Source organism: Rhinolophus hipposideros (assembly GCF_964194185.1).
Source record: "Rhinolophus hipposideros genome assembly, chromosome: 18".
NCBI lineage: Eukaryota > Metazoa > Chordata > Mammalia > Chiroptera > Rhinolophidae > Rhinolophus > Rhinolophus hipposideros.
Window position 1 is genome coordinate 395,805 of NC_138064.1, and position 19,063 is coordinate 414,867.

The following is a 19,063-nucleotide window of genomic DNA, read 5'->3' on the forward strand; positions in this document are numbered from 1 at the left end:
TGTTCTGGCTGCCTCCAGCTTGAGCAGGTCCCCTCTGCAGTTGTCCTCAGCCAATTAACAGTCACCAGGAGTTTTATCCCAAACACCAGAGAAGCTCAGAGAGAGGAGGCCTGGGGCTGCCTTTTGCCCTCCCAGGGCCTAGGCTGAAAGAGCCCGGTGCCCTCGGGCATTAGCCCTGCAAATTCTTTCCATGTCATTGTTCCCTAGCTTTGGTGAGAGGTGCTGTTTCTGTAAGGGTCACTGCCAGACTCGCTCTCCCTGGTCAGGGTCCCTGCCTGGTGGCGCTGTGTGTCCATCCTGCAGCTCCTGGGAAGGTGAGCTTGGCGCTCCTGGGCTCAGAGCCGTGAGGGAGGCACCTACTGCTCTTGTTACTCAAAGCTAGTTTCTCTGGAGAGAGGATAGGTTGTGATTTTTGCTTTGCCTTTTGGCTCTGGGTCCATAAGCAGCTGGTGCCATCAGGACGCGAGGCCGCTGTCCAGTGGGGACCCTGACCCGAGCTCTTGCTGTTGGGCAACTGTCCCTGTGTTTCTGGACCCGTCTTCAGTATTGGCCATGGGCTCAAAGAAAGTGTACGTCGTGGGCACTGCCGCCATGACTACTTGGTTTTAAGGTCATGCCCAGCCCCAGGGTGTGTGTCCAGAGCAGGACTTGGTGTAGACCTGGGAGGGTGGGGATGCCAGCGCTGGAGCTAGTTTGGGGTAGACAAGAAAGCTGACTAGGTTTGACGTGGCACGTGCAGCTTGCTGTCGGTCCTTGCCGTGTGAGGCTGGGCTACTCCTGCTCCACCAGCCGCCATACTGGAAGGGCTCCCTGCAGGCCGGGCTCTCCATTAGTGGATGCTTGGGCAGAAGCCAGGAAGCGCGCTTGGGCCTGCTGGAAAAGCTTCAGGAAGTGTGTCAGCGTTGATGTCCCTGGCATGAACCAGGTGTGTGCCAAGCAGGGGCCTAACCTCTCCCGGGAGGGGACACTGAGGCAGCCTGTCCTTCCTCTCACGAGTCGTCAGTTTTTCTGCCCCTGGTGGCCTTGTGCGCTGTGGAGCAGGGCTCAGCCAGTGTTGGTGGGAAGTGGCTTGATGGGAGGCTGAGAGAATAATGCCTCAGGGTTCTAAGTCCCGGTGCAGAGGGGTGCGCGGGGTGTGGTGCTTAATAGTTGGCGTCGGGGCAGGTCCTGGGAGAGCCCATCTCAGTTGGCATGCTGACAGTCCACCAGAAGGGCGACAACAGGAGACCTTGAGGAATGCGATTTGTTAAAACACCTTAATAAATCGGTATGAAGCTGTAACTCACCTAGAAATGCGTCCCTCCGCTTTTTAGTGCATTTCCGTGTTGTGTGGTCCCCACTGTCACCCGGACTTGGGTTTGTTAATTCAGTTCCTGGATGCAGGGGGACGTGTTCTTGCTGGAGGGTGCTTGAAACATTCCGCAGAGCTCCCCTAGAAACGGTTTCAGCGAGATGCCACACTGCCCTTTGTGAGGTGGGCGGCCCGGTCACAGCGAGGTGTCTAGTTTGTGGTTGGGAGCAGCAGGCATTGGTCTCCTGGGGACGCCCAGGTCCAGTGTATGTGTGTCCTGTCCCAACACAGGAGACCCACTGGGTCCCTGCCAAGCTGCAGGTGAGCACATCTGGACAGCATGTTGGTGGCACACAAACCAGTGATGTTTCTCTCCAGACTCTCCAACTAGTCTGATCAAAGTGTACTGACGGGGCAATCGTACGCTGGAAAATGAGTGGCAGAGAACAAAGGCTGTGTTGTCATGTTCCCACACTTTCTGGTTTTTAACAGGTTGGGTGTTTTGGGTGTGGTTTTTTTAGTGGAATTTTATTAAGTCTTAGTTTCTCTGATCTCTAATATATTTCTTTAAAAACTCACACCTTTGTATGAGATGAATAAATTATTGTAGTGCACAGTATCTGCACAAATTACCAATTGAATCGTTCAAACTTGAAATAGCTGAACGGAGAAGCGGAAGTCAATGGGTCGGTTCCGTGAGCACTGAGGAGAGAGGTGCCGGCCAGGTTGTTACCGCCGCAGACTGTGTGCTGAGCGCTCAAGTACGCGGTTCAGGATTTTCAGCAGACCTGTGGGGAGTACAGGTTTTTGTTCTCACCTTACAGATGAAAACACTGAGCCCAGAAAGGTAGGGAACTCACAAAGATGTCAGAGCTCAGATTCAAAGTTCTTCTGGCTGCACTCCCGGAGCCCTAAGCTCAGGGGAGAGCCCTGGGCTGCCTCTTATGCAAAGTCCCGCTTTTGTGTCTGGGGAGTAAGGCAAGAGCAAGGTGGCCTGGCCCCCATCTCCCCCACCCCCCTCCCCAGGCTGTGCCGAACCTCAGGTCTAGGTTCTGGAGAGAGCCCTCAGCAGGCGGTGTGTCGGGGTTTGAGGACCGAGGGCGCTGCAGATGGCAGCCTGGGCAGGAAGGCTTGGGGGTGTTGATGGAAGGGCAGCCACAGGGCATCCCAGCTTGGGCGCGTCCCGAGGGCCTGAGGGCAGCAGGGCCAGCCTCCGTGAGACCTGTCCTTGGGGGGTTGAGGCAGCTGACTGGAGCAGGGGGAGGCCACCAACCAGCCTGCCAGTAGACAAGTGTAACCAGGACGTGGCTTGCCTGCCAAGAACAGGTTTTTTTGGCTAAGAATGAGTGCGAGGCCCTTGGTGAGCAGTGGAGTGACACGTGTGTTCCTTCTCTTCTTCAGTCATGGGACATCTTTTTCCGGAACACCAATGCTGGGGCGCCCCCGGGCACCGCCTACCAGAGCCCGCTCCCCCTGAGCCCGGGAGCCCTGTTTTCTACGGCCCGCGCGCAGCCCCTGGTGGGTGCACAGCCCAATGTGGACAAGCTGGTAGAGGACCACCTGGCTGTGCAGTCGCTCATCAGGGCCTACCAGGTAAGGCCGGGCGCTGCTGGGGGTCTGGGCCCGCAGAACGGAAGGTGCCGAAAGGACAGGAGCCAGGACCGCCTCTCCCTCTGAGCAAGCCCTCTGACCCTTGGCAACGGCCCTGGAAACAGCTCCCCATTTCTTTCCATAAGACGGCGGGGAAGATTTCGCACAGGGAGACACTGTCAGTGCCTGGTGGCAGGGAGTGTCAGTGTCCAGAGGCGCTGTCCCCATGTTAGTGGCTAGCGCCCAGTAGGACAGGAGGAAATGAACCTGTGGAGTTGGGGGACAGCAGAGCCCCCAGACCAGGGAGAGGCCGGTAAGGGAGGGTCATCATCGCTCCTGTTCACAGTCAGCCCCACTGGGGGCGGGGCATACCTGGTCCCCGGGCCTTTGTCGGAGCTCAGGAGCCTGTCCCAGGAGAGCCGCCTGGCATGGGTGCAGCCCGGGCCTCAGACCTCAGCACCTGGTCGCTAGTGGCTCCAAGGAGGAGGAATCCCCCTGAGGAGGGGACCCCGGGCCCAGTCTCTGCAGCATGGCGGGCGTCTGGCATCCTCTGACCTCATCATCCTCTGATCCTCTGGCCACACTGTTGGGACAGCACGGCCTCGCTCTAACGTGCCGCCCACAGCGGGCACTTCTGTGTGTGCGCCGCAGCCACTCCCTCTCACATGCCAGCAGGAGATGGGAAAGTATCCAGGACTTCAGGAAACACACTCAGAAAGGGTCCTTTTGTTTTTCAGACAGTTCAGGTCAGATGCCAGAGTCCCTGTCATAGCTCCCCTTTGTCTGACACCTGCCCTAAGCCTGCGGCCTCGGCAGGGGCGGGGTGGGGCGGGGTGGGCAGATCCAGGGTCACCTCCTCACACTGCTCTGTGCCTGCCCTGCACCAGCTGCCCCTTCTTCCTCGGGGCCTCATCCTGTTCTAAGCTGAGTAGGCGGCACAGGTGACAGTGCTCAGCAGAGCCCATTCCCGTTTATCCGGGGACACTGTAAGGACCCCAGTCCACGGGTATCTTTAGATAACCATGTGTCTCCCAAGCTGGGAAGTTTGTCCCATTTTATGAAAGTGTGTTTGTGCCAATCGTGCTTTTCAAGCCGACGATTGGAGGTTAACATTGTCTCTGGGCTCATTGGTGCTGTCGGGAGGTTTGACCACGTGTAACTTTGCCCCACAGCCTGCGAGACCTGCTTAATGACTGCTTGTGTTATTGCTTCCAGGTCAGGGGTCACCACATTGCAAAACTTGATCCTCTCGGAATTAGTTGTGTAAATTTTGATGATGCTCCAGTAACTGTTTCTTCAAACGTGGGTGAGAATTAATCTGTAAACACTAATTTTAATGTAATTTTACTTTTTTTTACCCCTTCCCTCTTTTTTTTCTCCTGTCCTTTTGTGTGTGTCCCTCCCTCTCCATCGCTGGCCCTTTCGTAGATACGAGGGCACCATGTAGCACAGCTGGACCCCCTGGGAATTTTGGATGCTGATCTGGACTCGTCCGTGCCCGCTGACATTATCTCATCCACAGACAAACTTGGTGAGGGCCTGGGAGCGGTCAGTGCCGCGCTGCTTAGCTCCTCTCTGCGTCCCAGCTTGTGGTAGCCAGGACGTCCACAGGCGGAAGGGAAAGACTCTTAAGTTTCCTTGGATCTGATCACTTAAAATTTATTGGTAATGCAGCCAGCCTTAGTGTGTTTTGGGCAAGTTATTCTCATCCCAGCTTTTTAGCCAGATGGTATGAGCTCTACTGTCTCAGTCTCCAAATTGGAAAGTGAAATTCGGGGCAGAAAAGGTTGTGACACAGGAAAAGATGACCCGCCTGGGCAGGCGGGTCAGAAGATAATCCCGGGACTCGCTTGTTTGCTTTCGGGTCCCAGAGCTCAGTACAGTGCTGCTCTGCCCGCTGCCACATCTGTCTGCTCCGACGCACGGCGAGTTCCAGAGCGAGCTGTGCACTGGGTGTCTCAATTCTTAAATGCCGGTGATCACACTCAGGAAACTTTGGAAGGCGTCCCCGGGGCGTAGGGGCACGTGTGGCGTGCGGCGGCCGTCCCGCTCACGCACACCCCTCCGCTGTCACGTGCAGGGCGTGGCTGGGCTCACACCGCAGCCGCTTCCTCCAGTTAATCTGCTCTGGTCACCGTGCTGCTAACCCGTATCACAGAATGATGACGTGGCTAACTTTGAAATGGGCCGCTTTCCCGAGACACTGCATGCTAATGAAAGCCCTGATTACCGCCCTGCCTAACTCTGCTCCTTGCGAGGGGACGGGACTCGCCTCCTCTGCGTGACGGTCTCATGCTCTGCAGGGCCCAGGTGCACCTGTGGGCTCGGCCACATGATGGCCTGGGAAGCCAGGCACTAGGCAGGTACACCCGGCCTCAGACAGCACAGGCTCTGGCATCGGCGTTCATGGTCTGCCACTGCCCTGTCCGTACTTCGATGGCCTGGGCGTGCGGTCTCCTCCACTCTCCTTGTGCTGCAGTCGTCTCAGGAGGAAAGCTTAGAGAATCCCCCAGAACGTGACTGGACCAGCCAGTTCAGGTTGTAGGCGGGGCGTGTGTTGAGTCCTGCTGCTTTAGTCAGTGGTGCCAGCTCTGCTGCCAGGGGCGGCCTTCTCTCGGCGGCGTCTGGATATGGAGCCTCCTCACACGTAGCCTTGCGGCGCTCAGCCTGACACAGCCTGTGCTCCTCAGTCCTGTATCCTCGCGCACCGTGAGTCCTCCCGGAGAGGGGCCTGGGCTGTGTCTGACGTGGCCGACCATCCAAACAGAACAAGAAGGGAGGGTGTCTGTAAGGTGGGGGCCTGCTCCCCCAGTGGCATCCCTGGGTGCCAGCTTCTTGGTATCTACATGCACGGTTTTCGGTGGTTGTCGTGCCATTAGAATGGCTTGGGGAGCTTAGAGCTGTCCGCTGTCCCACTTGAGAGAGGTCAGATCAGGGCAGAGCTGCAGCCGAAGGGCATAGACCATGAGTCTGTGAAGGGGGAGAAGTCAGTTCGGCAGACACTGCCCAGCTCCTCAGCACATAGCTCTCGTCAGGGGCAGAGGCAGGGCCTGTCTCGTCCCTCTAGTTCTTTCTAGGCTGTCTCGACTTGCGTTGCATCACCTTTGGGAATGGTGTCCCAAGTGTCTGTGCTTCTCACAGTGAGGGTGAGCATTACAAACCTGGGGACACAGCAGTGGCCCCAGAGTGTACTGCGTTCCTTGGAGGAAGAGTCCCTCCTCTGGCCAGGAGCCCTTCAGAAGCACTTGGAGAAAGTAGGGGGCAGCCTTCCCTTTGTCGGAGAAAAGTGCGTTTTCACCTTGGGAATTTTAAATTGTGTGACATAAAAGTCATGATACATTCTTCCTTCAGGTGGAAAAACTGGAAATAGTATAAGCCCGGTATGTTTGCGTGCCTAGGAAAATTAACCTTGATTTGTCTCCCCGCTGACATATGCGGGAGCTGCCCAGGGGTCAGCTCCCCGCATGCTTTCCCGCCCCGTGTCATCCAAACTGCAGCCTGGCTTTGCCAGTTCTGGCTGTGCTCCTCCATGTCCTCAGCTGTCTGTCCATCAGGTGGTGTCGGAATTAAATACATCCTCAGAATGGGGCCTGAAGCTCCTTCACCCCGGGAGGGCTGAGCTATTGTGATTATTCAGCCTTCTGACATGGTGGCTGCTGGGCAGCGGTAGAGAACCAGAAACAGAGGAGCAATGGAGTATTATCCCAGGTCACACAGGAGTTGGTGGCCAGGACCCCGTGTCACAGTGAGCGAGTGGCCACAGCTGTCCCAAGTCACCCCGCCACCTTCCCAAGCTTGGCTCCGCTTCAGGCTTCCCTGGGGCTGCCCACCCTTCTCTGTGGGTTCAGCTCCATTTCTCATTTTCTATGGGGCACTGAGGCTCAAGTGACATTCCCGCTCACCATCGCGAGCACTATTGTTGGAGGGCCTCGTTGGTGGGGGTAGGAGCCGGTCTACGGTGCTAGCAAGCTGTCGTCCACTCAGAACTCCTTAAAGAAAGCAGAATGGGTAAAATCGTTTCTGCTGCATTCTTGACTTTTCCTGACCAATTCTGAGAAGGCTGGGAAGTGCTGGCCTAGAGTCCCTATCCTGACATCTCAAATTCCCCCCACAGCTTCAGGGACGCACGGGGAAATGTGGGGACCTGGCACAGGCGGGAGTTCTGTGAATGCAGCAGCCATATTGTAGAGATGGTGCGCTTGGTGGTACCTTTAGTTAGAATTTGATAATTAGTTAGGACAGTTTCCCAGTTGGGAGTAGGGTTATGCACAATGGTTGTGTGCTATAATCGTGCGGGTAATTGCTAGGAACGGGTGTCTTTTCCCAAGATGTGTTATGCTGGGGACCAGGTTCCAGGGGCCAACTTGTCCCATCCATCCCACTTCCTGGAGGAGAGTTGGCAGCTCCAGTGTGAGACCCCAGGACACACATTCCACCGGCCCCCTGGTGGCCCTAAAGAAGTGTCAGAGTGAGGTTTTTGATGGAAAGGTCCAGACAGTGCTACCTGTGGCCGTGTTAGCTGAATTCCACTGACTGCAGGCGGACCATGGTCTGGCTTTGGCCTAGGGTCCGGTGCCAGCCTCCAGCCCGGCTTTGTGGGGGGTGGGGGAATGGGGACATCTGGCTTCTGGCCTGAGATGAGCTGCCCTTGCCTGGTCTGGGACCTGGCAAAAGCTCTGTTTAACTCCTGCCCTCAGTTTCCTCTTCTCTTTCAAGTGCAATATTTGCCTTAGGTTTCAACTTAAAGATGCCATCGTCTGTGGCTTCTCACAGTGACAGAATGATTGAGATTTACACATAATTAAAGGAGGAATGGAAAGAAATTCTATGAGGGAGGAAAGCATGAAGCGTCATCTCCTGTTTACAGTGTTTGCAAATTATCAGGCTTGGGAAATGAACTTGAGTTAAATAGTTAAAAGCCAATTTAAAAGCCCAAATTGTAACAACATTTTCACTCCTTAAGTGAGTTGGCTCAGCACAGCGGGGGTGAAGTCTCCCACCCCCTCCTGAAGCCCTTCATGGCTGGAAAAGCCAGCTCAAAATAGAGCTGCTTCCTGGTCAGCTTTCCGGTCTTGGTCTCCGCTGGCCTGCTGCACATAGAGCAGTTAGGTAGCCATTACTGGCTGCTGAGGGTTCCGCGGTGACTCAAGAGGGCCGAGCTAAGGCAGGGTGGGCATGCCTCCCCCAGGCTGTCCTCCCTCCTGGACGCCCAGGAGCTGACCAACTGACGAGTCTCGCCCAGGCCTGGGGTCACGTGCTTGCCCCTCGCATACTCTGCTTCCCTGGAGGCACTGCGGCCAAACCCCAGCCTGTCTGTGTCTAGCAGACAGAATTTTCTTACGTGTTTTCAGGTGCTCCAGTGCTGGGAGCCTGTGTGCTCTGTAAATGGCACCCAGAAAATCTTCTTTTACTCTCTTTTGGTCGGTCTTTCATTCACATTTTATTTTAAAAATACTGAGAAGTACAGGTGTCCACTCTTACCTGCGGGCATATGCTCCCAGATGCCCAGGGAGTGCCTGAAACTGTGGGTAGTACAGACCCTCTGTGTATTGTTGTTTCAGTGGACACATACCTGTGATAAGTGTAGTTTATGGACGAGGCACAGTAGCTGAACAGCAATAACTAACAACAAGCAATTGCAGCCATGTGCTCCAACAGAAGTTACATGAACGTGGTCCCTCTCTGATCACCGAGGGCTACCCAGTGACGGGCTACCCAGTGATGAGCGGGCCTAATTTGCTGAACAAAGGGACGATTCACATCCCAGCAGGACAGAATAGGATGGCTCAGGAGAAGGCTTTGTCCTTTCCTGCCAGGTGTGGTGGCCGGCACTGAAGTGCTAGCTGAGGGGGGCTCTTGGGTTGTGTTCCGGGCAGCTGCGCACCTGCCTGCAGCTCCGTTCTCTGAGTGGGAACATGGGGAATGGGGGCCTGCCTGCCTCTCGAGTCCAGAACCAAGCAGAACCTTGAGCTTTAGGTCTAGACTGCCGGATGCCCATTGCTGAGGAGAGGTGCCTGAAAAATGAGGCTTTCTCATTGTCTCATTCTCTTCCCCAGTGTTTTCATCCCGAAGTGTCCAGGTGCGCTGGGTCTGGAGTCCCCGGGACAGCAGGACAGCCATGGCTCAGCTCTGCTTTGGGGATGGGAGAGGCACTCATGTTGCTGCCCCGTGGCCGCCGAGCAAGCATCCAGGGTCTTCCCCCGCCCCCCAGCTGTTCACCACGTAGCTCTCCAGCCATGTCCTACCATCCCCACCCCGCCTTCCCTCGGTGTGTGTCTTTGTGACCTTGTTTGTGCTCCCGTGACGTGCAGGGCTGGGGTGTGGGGCGCCCTCACTAACTCACCTGTCTTTTTCCTCCCGCGCTCACCCATCTCCCCGCTCTCAGACCTTGCGGTTTTCCAGGACCGACTGCGAATGCTAACAGTAGGAGGTATGGACACCCCGAGCCTCTCTTTCCTGCAGCTGAGGAGTCACTGGAACAGGATGTACGACTTTTCCTAGCATGCAATGTGGGGAAAGTTGACACAACTCTGTCAAGTGTTTTGAAGTTTGTTGATTAGAAATATGTTTTTCCCGCCATTCAGTTATTAACCACCAGGTAGAGCTGCTTCTTGTGCATTTTTGTTTTCGTCCATTTTGTGTTCTGAAAGGATCGTCACCTCCCTGTGTCACCATCTCATCGCTGAGCTTCGTCGGTAGCATGGGCTCAGGCTCGCGGCCACACCGCTCTGCACGCTGCACCCCATCCATGAGGGGCCTTCGGCTGGGCTCTGGATTCCCTCAGGTTGTGCTTCCCACGTTCCTCTGACAAGATTTCCCTTTTGGTCTCCCTGTGTTTGAGGGACAGCTGAAGTATTAGTAAAAACGTAATGAAGTAAGGAGCCCTGAGGACCCTGGGCTCTGGGCAGAGCCCCTCTGAGGAATCCAGAGTGGGGTGCTGGGCTCATCTGCCTGCTGTCACTCACCCGTGGCCAGTCTTCCTGCCATGCCAGGCTTCTCTCAGAAGTTCTCTTTTCCTCCACCTTACTCCTAGTAAGTGTGAGACTGGTTTTCGTTAAACTTACTATTTTGAGATAACTAGATTCATGGGCCGTTGTCAGAAATAACAGATCCGTGTGCCTTTCGGCCAGTTCCCCAGTGGTCACAGCTCGTCAGCTGCAGTATATCATAGCAGGTGCTGACACCAACGTGTGTCCCCACAGCGTCCTTCCAGCTGCTCTTCTGGAGCAGCAGCACTTCCCCTCAGCTCCGTCCCTGCAGTCCCCGGCAGCCACTCCGCTCCGTTTCTGTAACTCATTTCCAGGATGTTAGTGGAATTGCGATACCTAATGTTAGTCATTGGCATTTTCCAATCGGCATGATTTCCACATTTCATCTGGGTTGTTTCCTACAGTTTGTTCCTTTATTTCCGGCAGCATCCCTGGCCCTGGGTGGCTCACAGTGGTTTTAACCTTTCGCTTTTTGACGGACCTTCAGGTTCTTTCTTTCTTCGGCTAATGGCGTTTTGCTAATGGGGTTTTGCGGAGCGAGTTTTAAATTCTGATGAATCCTTTTATGAACCGGGCTTTTGGTGTCCAGTCTAAGAGCTCTTTCCTTAGCTCTCAATCCCAAAGATTTTCTCTTACGTATTTTTTCTAAAGGTTTTATAGTTCTGCATTTTACATTTAAGTGTGTGCTCCACTTTGAGTTAGTTTCTACATAAGATATGAAGTTTAGGTGAAGGGGTTTGTTTGGGTTTGGAGCAGGGTTGCCCGTGGAAGTCTGATGGCTCTGGCACCATTAACTGAAGAGTTTGTCCTTCCTTGATTGAATTGCTTGTGCACATTTTCAAAATGAATTGCTTGTGCACGTTTGTTAAAAAGCAGCTACCTGGGCCTGTTCCTGGGTTCTTTGTTCTCTCCCTCAGTCTGTGAGACTGTCCCCCACTAGTGTCGCCCTATGTTGACAACTGTAACTGCTGCACTTACCTTTCTTTTTCGGAATTGTCTTGGCTGGTCTTGGGCTTTTCTCTTCCCATAGAAATTGTGGGCTAAGCTGTCTCCGTTACAGAAGACCTTCCTGGGGTTTTGGAAGGAGTTGTGTTGAGCCTACAGATCAGTGTGGGGAGACGCGCCACCTGTACCTGGTTGCCTGCAGACCGTGGCGGGCGTGTGTCTCCCGTTATTCAGAGTCCTGGCTTCTTTCACCAGCTCGCTGTAGTTTGCAGCATACAGAGGCCGTACATGTTTTGTTAGACTCACACCTAAGTACTTTTTTAAATGTCCCTTTTGTGTTTGTTAAATCTTGTGACCTGGCTAAGTTATTCTAGGGCTTTTTTGTTTTTAGATTCCTTGGGATTTTTCTACGTAGACAGTCATACCATTTGAAAACAGGATCAATGAGTTCTTCCTTTCCAGTCTGTGCCGTTTCTTTTCTTGCCAACTTCGCCTGGCTGCACTTCCAGGACTGTGCTGAGTCAGTGAGGACGGACGTCCCTCCTTGTCCTGGCCTCAGGGACAGTGTCCATTAAGTGTAGGAACAGCTGTAGATGCTCTTTATCAAGTTGAGGAAGATCCCCTCTATTCCTATTTTTCTGGTAGTTTTTAATTACGAGTGGGTGTTAAATTTTGTCAGATACTTTTTCTGCATCTGTTGATGTGGTCACGTGACTTTTGTTCTTTAACCTGATAGTATGGTGGGTCACACTGATTGATTTTCAAATATTGAATCAAGCTTGTATTACTGGAATGAATCTCACTTCATCATGGTATGTAATTCTTTTCGTATATTGCTGCAGCTATATATATTTTGCATCTGTATTTGTGAGGGATATGGGTCTGTAATTTTCTTAACTGTCTCAATATCACAGTAATTCTAGCTTCATAGAATGAGCTGAGAAGTTTTCTTCCTACTTTGTGTTCTAGAAAAGATTGTGTAAAATTGGTGTTAATTCTTCTTTAAACATTTGGTAGAATTCTTCAGCAAAACCATCTAGGTTTGGAGATTTCTTTTTCAGAAGGTTTTTATTTATGAATTCCATTTCCTTAATAGTCATAGATCTATTCAAGTTATGTGTGTCCTGTTCAGTGAGTAATGGCAATTTGTGTTGTTCTAGGAATGGTTCGTTTGAGTTGTCAAATATACATATGTAGAGGTCCACAGTATTATACCCTTACTGTCTTTTTGGTCTCTGCGGTCTCTGTATTGATATCCGGTTCATTCCTGATACTGGTAATTTGTGTCTTCTCTTTTTCTTTGTTAGTCTTGTTAGAGGTTTGTCAATGCTATTGATTTTTTCAAAGAACTCGCTCCGTGTTTCATTGATTTTTCTCTCATTTTCCTGTTTTCAATTTCATTGATTTCTGCTCTTGTCTTTACTATTTTCCTTACTTCTGATTTCTTTGCAGTTGGGTTGTTGTTTTTTTAACTCCTTTTTCTGGGTTCTTGTGGTGGGAACTTGGATGACTGACTAGAAAGCTCTCTAATGTATGTATTTATTGCTATAAATTTCCCTCTCACACTGCTTTAGCTGTCCCATAAACTTTGACGTGTAGTATTTCCATTATTATTCAGTTCTATATATGGTTTGATATCCCTTGAGACTTCATCTCTTTGACTGGATTATTTAGAAGTGTCTTGTTTATTTTCCAAGAATTTGGAGATTTTTCTTATATCTTTGTGATTAATTTGTGGTTTGATTCCATTGTGATCAGAGAATGCATGATGTCAGTTCTGCTAAATTTGTTGAGGACTTTTTTTTTTTTATGGCCCATTGTATTGATTGTCTTGGCATGTTTTCCACGGACACTGTTGTTGGGTGAAGTGTTCTATAAACGTCCATTAGGTCTTGTTGATTGATGGTTGCTGAGTCCTTCTTTATTTTCAGTCAGTGATTGAGAGAATGGTGTTGAAGTCTCCAACTATAACTGTGGATTTGTATATTTCTCCTTTTAGTCTTACCAGGTTTTGGCTCACACATTTTGTGGTTCTGTTGTTTGGTACATATACATTTAAGATTGCTGTGTCTTCTGGGTGGATTGACCTATTTTGTAACGTCCCTCTCTGACTCTGGTAATTTGCTTTGCTCAGATGTCTACTTTATCTGACAGTAATACTAGGTAGCCACTCCTGGTTTTGTTTGATTGTGTTTATAATATATCTTTTCCCATCCCTTTACTTTCAGTCTGCCTATATCATTATATTTGAAGTGAGTTTCTTGTAGATAACCATATAGTTGGGTTCTGTTGGTTTTTTTGTTTTTTTCCTCCTGTTCTTCCGACTCCCCCTCCCTCCCAATCCAGTTCAAGCCGTTGTTTCTCAGGCTTAAGGACACAGCTTCCATGCTGGTATTATGAGCCTTGCGCTCTCCCCTGGCTGAGGCAGTCGGTCACCAGCCATTGGTCGGCCACTCACAGCAGCTCACCGCAGCTCTCCCCAGCTGCCGGCCGTTCATGATGGCTGCCAGCCGGCTGCTCATGCTGGCCACCAGCTGCTCCTGGCAGCACATGGTAGCCCACGGCAACACACAGCAGCCGACGGCAGCACACAGCATTCATACCGACCTCCGGCTGCTCACCACAGCCCAGCTCCAGGGAGAGCCGTTGTTCACAATCTTAGCTGTAGAGGGTGCAGCTCACTGGCCCGTGTGGAAATCGAATCGGCGACCTCGGCATTAGGAGCCAGGCGCTCCGCCACCGGAACCACCAGGCCAACCCAGGGTCCTGTTTTTTTAATCCACTCTGCCAATCTATCTTCTGATTGGTATATTTAGATAGTTTATATTTAATGTAATTATTGATACGTTAGGGCTTAAGTCTGCCATTTTATTCTGTCTTTTGTGTTTGTCTTCTTTTATTTCTCTGTTTTTACCTGACTTCCTGTGAGTTTTTAAGCCCATATTTTTAAATTCTATTTTTACATATAGTATTTTTTATCATATCTTTTTGTGTTTTTAGCCTTCTTAGTAGTTGTCTAGGTATGACATTTATATGTACACATATCTGTCCCAGTCTACTGGTGTCACTTACCAGTTCAAGTAAAGTGTGGAAATGTACCTCCCTTTACATCCTTTCACCTTCTCCATTTAAAATATAGTTATTATAAATGTTTCCTCTACATAATGTTTAGAACCATATCAGCTATTATAAATTTGCTACAGCCGTCAAACATAATTTAGAAGACCCAAAGGGAGAAGGAAAGTCTTTTTCATTTACCCATATTTTTGCTTTTCATGTTCTTTCCTCCTTCTTGATGTCTAAGATTCCTTCTGATATCATTTCCCTTCTTTTATTTTATTTTTTTTATTTAAATTTATTTATTGGGGTGACAATTGTTAATGAAATTACATAATTTCAGGTGTACAATTCTGTATTACATCAACTATAAATCCCATTGTGTGTTCACCACCCCGAGTCATTTCCCTTCTATTGGAGAACTTCCTTTAGCCATTCATTTAAAGTGACAAATTCTCTTAGCTCCCTTCATCTGAGATTGTCTTAATTTCCCCTTCATTTCTAAAAGATATTGTCACCAGATATAGGATTCTGGGAAGACAGTTCTTTTCTTTCAGCTCTGAAAAGTGTGGTACCACTCCTTTCTGGCTCCATGATTTCTGATGAGAAATCCACTGTCATTTGTGGTGTTTTTCCCTCCAGGTAAGGTGTTATTTTACTCTGTCTGCTTTCAAAACTTTTTATTTAATTTTCAGAAGTTGAGTTATGATGTGTTTTGGCATGGATTTCTTTGAGTTTATCCTATGAATTCGTGAATCTTGAATCTGTGGGTTTCAGTCTTCTGCCATATTTGGGAAGTTTTCAGCCATTATTTGCCAAATCCTTTTTCAGCTGCCCTCTTTATCTTCTCCTTCTGGGATTCATCATCATGAATGTGAGATCTTCTGTTACAGTGTCACATGTCCACAAGGCTTTCTTCATTCTTCTTCCAGTCCGTTTTTCTCCTCTCAGATTGGTTAATTTCTATTGTTCTGTCCTCAAGTTTATTGATTCTCTGCCCCTGATTCTGCCACCGATCCCACCTCCTGAGTTTTAATTGGGGTTATTATATTTCACAGTTTCAGAATTTCCCATTTGGTCCTTCTTTGTATCTCTAGTTTTGGGCAGATGTTCTGTTTCTTTGCTGAGTCTTAATTATTTTTTTCATTTGTCTCTGTTGTGTTCTAATTGCTACTGAAATCTAGTGATGATGGCTCCTTGAGAATCTTAGTCAGATAATTCTAACACTGTGTCCTGTTGGTGTCTGTTGATTATCTTTTATCATTCAACCTGAGATATTCCTGGTTCTTGTTGTGAGTGATTATTTTTTGAAACCAGGACATTTTGCATATTAGGAGACTTGGAATCTTACTTAAATCTCTGTTATAGCTATCTCCTCTGAGCACCGCTCTGGTGGGACAGTAACTCTGGTGGGCCCCCCTAGTTACTCCCAGGTGGTGATGGATGTCCCGGTACCCCAAGATCTCTGTGGGCACTGGGTCAGGGAGTAGGCTGGCGCATTACCTCCCAGAGGGGATGAACATTTGGGCCCCCTTTTGGGCCTTCTTCAGAATCTTGGGTGGATTGGAGACAGGAGTGTGTTGTAGTGTGGTAAGGGTGTGGATGAGGCTGCAGTGTGTTCTATGTATTTGGGTGGAATCGAGCAGTTACTGTCTGTCCTGCTAGTTGCCCCTCTACTGGTCCTTTAGTAGAGCAGATTTTGTTGGGGATTTTTGTCTGTACCTTAGGAGTCCTGGGCTGCAGGTTCTAGGCCCCACGTCTGAGACTTGGAAGCCCAGGAGGAAACCCAGGACTTCTCTGGCTGGTCACCCTTCTTCTCCACCTTTTGGGGTCTCATATACAATGTCTGAGGTCTCAGTTGTGCTTAGTGGGGAATAGGGAGCAGTACGTATTGTCCCCCTTCCCGGAAGCCGGCCGCTGTGGACTGAACTTCTCAGATGATTGAAGAATTCAGAAGCAAGGCCTGTGGTGTTGAGGTTCAGCTGCCCTGAATGATCAGTTCAGGGGGTGGAAGTGAAGAGCCACAGGCATGGTGAAGACTAGGGTTCTTCCTGCTGAAAGGCTGCGGCAAGCCAGGTTCTCCACACATATCACTGGTCACCGCCATGATCCAGGTGTCCCACAGAGTATACATGGTGGACACCCTTCCTGAGGCCCTGCGGAGTGTTCTAGGAGAAGTGCCCCCGTCTGGTTCTGGTTTTCTCCCATAAACACCGCGAGCTGGGCTGCGAGTGGCCAGAGACGTGCGTGTCACCTGTCACATGACAGGCTGTCCTCCTGGCAGCGGTGCAGCCACCATTCCGATACCACCACCACCCCCCCAAAAAAAGCCAGTTGCTTCTGTTTTACTTAAACCAAAAGGATTTGAGAATTTGCCTTTAAGACTAAAGAAATGGGTCCCGAAGAATCAGCTAGATAAAGGCTGTTGTCCAGGGCCTGAGCCAGCATGTGGGGCACAGTGGGCAATTCCTGGCCACCACGCCTCCTCGAGACTCAGATACGCAGCTGTGTTTGCTCGCGACCACTGGCACCCAGGCCAGGAAATGGTGTCTGTCCAGGACAGTAGGAGCCGATCCTACAGTGTCACTTGGCAGTTTTCCTCCAAATCTATTCCCCATTGAAGATTATTGTTGCAACATGAAATCAGCACGTGATGCCCTAGAAAGAGCCCTCCCATCACATTCCTCTCAGCTTGAAAGACACTTTCAGACATGGAGGTGCCCTGCGCAGAGTCAGTGCTCCAGGACAGAGCGGTGATGAGTCGGCTAGTTAACTAGTGAGGGATTAGTCGGTCAGATGGTGATTAGTCGGCTAGTGAGCGATCAGTTAAATAGTGAGAGTTATCAGTTAGACGGTTGACTGGGGTTCCCGCCCGTTCTCAGGATTTTTTTTTGCTTTCCCGTTCCCAAATCCCAAGATATAAATTGTTTTCTGTTCTCCACGATGAATCGGTTCCACAAAGTGGCGGCTGATACTATTCACCACCTGGGTTCAAGGAGCCGATTTTCCCAATTTCCCGACCAACTTTTCTCAGGATTCAGGAACGGGAAAGTGAAAAGAATTTCTGAGAATGGGTGGGAATTCTCTCCCGGAAATCCTAGACTGTGACTAGTGGGCTAGTGAACGATCAGTTAACTATTAAGGAATTATAGTCTGTCGGATGATGATTAGTCGACCAGTGAGTAGTCAGTCAGTTAAGTAGTGAGCAGTCAGTCAGACGGTGAGTGGTCCCCTAGTGAGCGATTAGTTGGTAACTCGTGTTAGTGCCGGGCTGGGAGAGTGAGAGTTAGATCTGGGACTGCCGAGCACTGTCTGGAGAGCAGGTCTAAATCACGTGGGTGGGCCCTCCCCGGAGAAAGGACCGTCTCCTCGGGACCGGTGTGTAACCCTCGCTCCGCTGCCTGGCAGCCTCTTGGTGACCGTCCCTTCTCAGTCTCCCAGCTCCCACTCAGTCACTGCGTACGACTGCTATTGCCACCTAAGTTACATATGACCTGTTCTGTACGAATTCTTCATTTTCTGCTTAAATTCCCTCGACTATTTTTCATTTGTGCTTTCTGACTGATTTATCCAGTGTCTTCAAACCAAATTAGTTGGTGTCTTTGGGACCTTGAAATACTTTTTTCTCTAAATTATGAATGCTTGGTACACTATATGAACCTTGTTCTCACTTACTACCTATGACACCCAATAATATTCTCAGCTTCTGTTTGTTGCTAAATTTTGTGTTTCTGGCTTTAAAATAGTATTTATTTTTGTGTATATCAGAGGTTTTTATGATTTTTCTCTTCTCTTTTCTCTCCCCTGGGGAGTCCCTTCCCCTTTTCATGAACTGTGGCCCCTGTGGCTGTGCTCGTGTCTCCTCGCCCCGCAGGGTTCTACGGCCTGGACGAGTCTGACCTGGACAAGGTCTTCCACCTGCCGACCACCACGTTCATCGGCGGGCAGGAGTCAGCTCTTCCTCTGCGGGAGATCATCCGGCGACTGGAGGTGAGGACACAGCACTTTCTAGAAAAACCTGTGTTGGCAGGAGGCCTCCCGATGAGGCCGCTTTTCCTTGGTCCTACATTTTTTAAAATGTAAGGGAAACGGAGCTTTTTATGCTATTTTATAGATAAAAATCCATGTTTTTTATTTTTACAGTCAGACATAGGAAGGAGAAAAACATTGCATGTGTTCCAATGCCAGTGGGGGTTTATTCAGATGTGGGAGGTCCCCAGCGTATATGCCCGAACTCAGACTGCCCGGTGGCACCGCTGGTTCCCCGGCCAGACACAGGCTGCTCACCCCACCCCCATTCCCTCATTTTCCCATTTCTTCTTTCCCTCCTCCTCTCTCGACTTGGTGGGCAGTAAGCCTGCGGGACACACTGTCCACACACGCACACACACAAACTCTCACACACACTCACAGACACACTTTTTCTCACACACGCCCCTCAATCTACCCCGTCGCAGTGGGCTCCAGTGTGTGTGAGAGGGAGGCCTGTTCCCCCCAGCGGTGTGGCCAAGTGGGCGGTCGGCACAGCTGGGTGGACACCTGTGACTGTGTGTGGAACAGATGGCCTACTGTCAGCACATTGGGGTGGAGTTCATGTTCATCAACGACCTGGAGCAGTGCCAGTGGATCCGGCAGAAGTTTGAGACACCCGGGGTCATGCAGTTCACCAATGAGGAGAAGCGGACCCTGCTGGCCAGGCTCGTGCGGTCCACCAGGTGTGGGCTGTGTTCAGGGCGGCCTTTCGATGGAGCGGGGAGGGGGGCGGCCCAGCCCCTCAGGAGCGCTGTTGGCCCTGTGACATGCTCTCAGGGCAGCCTGGTTTCCTTGCAGGTTCGAGGAGTTCCTGCAGCGGAAGTGGTCGTCTGAGAAGCGCTTCGGCCTAGAAGGCTGCGAAGTGCTGATCCCCGCGCTCAAGACCATCATCGACAAGTCTAGTGAGAACGGCGTGGACTACGTGATCATGGGCATGCCGCACAGGTGCCTGCTGCAGCCCCCCGCTCCCGAGGGACCATTACCATAGGGTCCCCTTCACTGGGGTCACTGTCATGCCCAAGGCCACAGGTGGTTTCAGACAGGCATCTTAGCCTTGTGTTGAACCCGAACGCCCTTGTTGGAGTCCCAGCAGAGGGAGGCTAACCCGGAGGGACGGCTGCTTGGTGACGTGAGCAGAGACGTTTCCACCTTCCTCCTG

The 19,063-nt window shown here is 50.8% G+C and overlaps 1 protein-coding gene across 3 annotated transcripts in view; it reads left to right on the forward strand.

Annotated features, from left to right (window-relative positions):
* OGDH (oxoglutarate dehydrogenase) overlaps positions 1–19,063 on the forward strand; it is a 55,628-nt gene that overhangs the window by 15,867 nt on the left and 20,698 nt on the right. Inside the window, exons 3-8 of one of the 3 annotated variants that reach the window (XM_081079208.1) lie at positions 2,693–2,884; positions 4,097–4,187; positions 9,267–9,311; positions 17,747–17,862; positions 18,433–18,587; positions 18,703–18,849. In XM_081079208.1, the coding sequence (XP_080935334.1) occupies positions 2,693–2,884; positions 4,097–4,187; positions 9,267–9,311; positions 17,747–17,862; positions 18,433–18,587; positions 18,703–18,849 (746 nt within the window). Of the gene's footprint in view, positions 1–2,692; positions 2,885–4,096; positions 4,188–4,309; positions 4,413–9,266; positions 9,312–17,746; positions 17,863–18,432; positions 18,588–18,702; positions 18,850–19,063 lie in introns of all 3 variants that reach the window. The other 2 variants (XM_081079209.1, XM_081079207.1) reach the window with 2 other exon arrangements.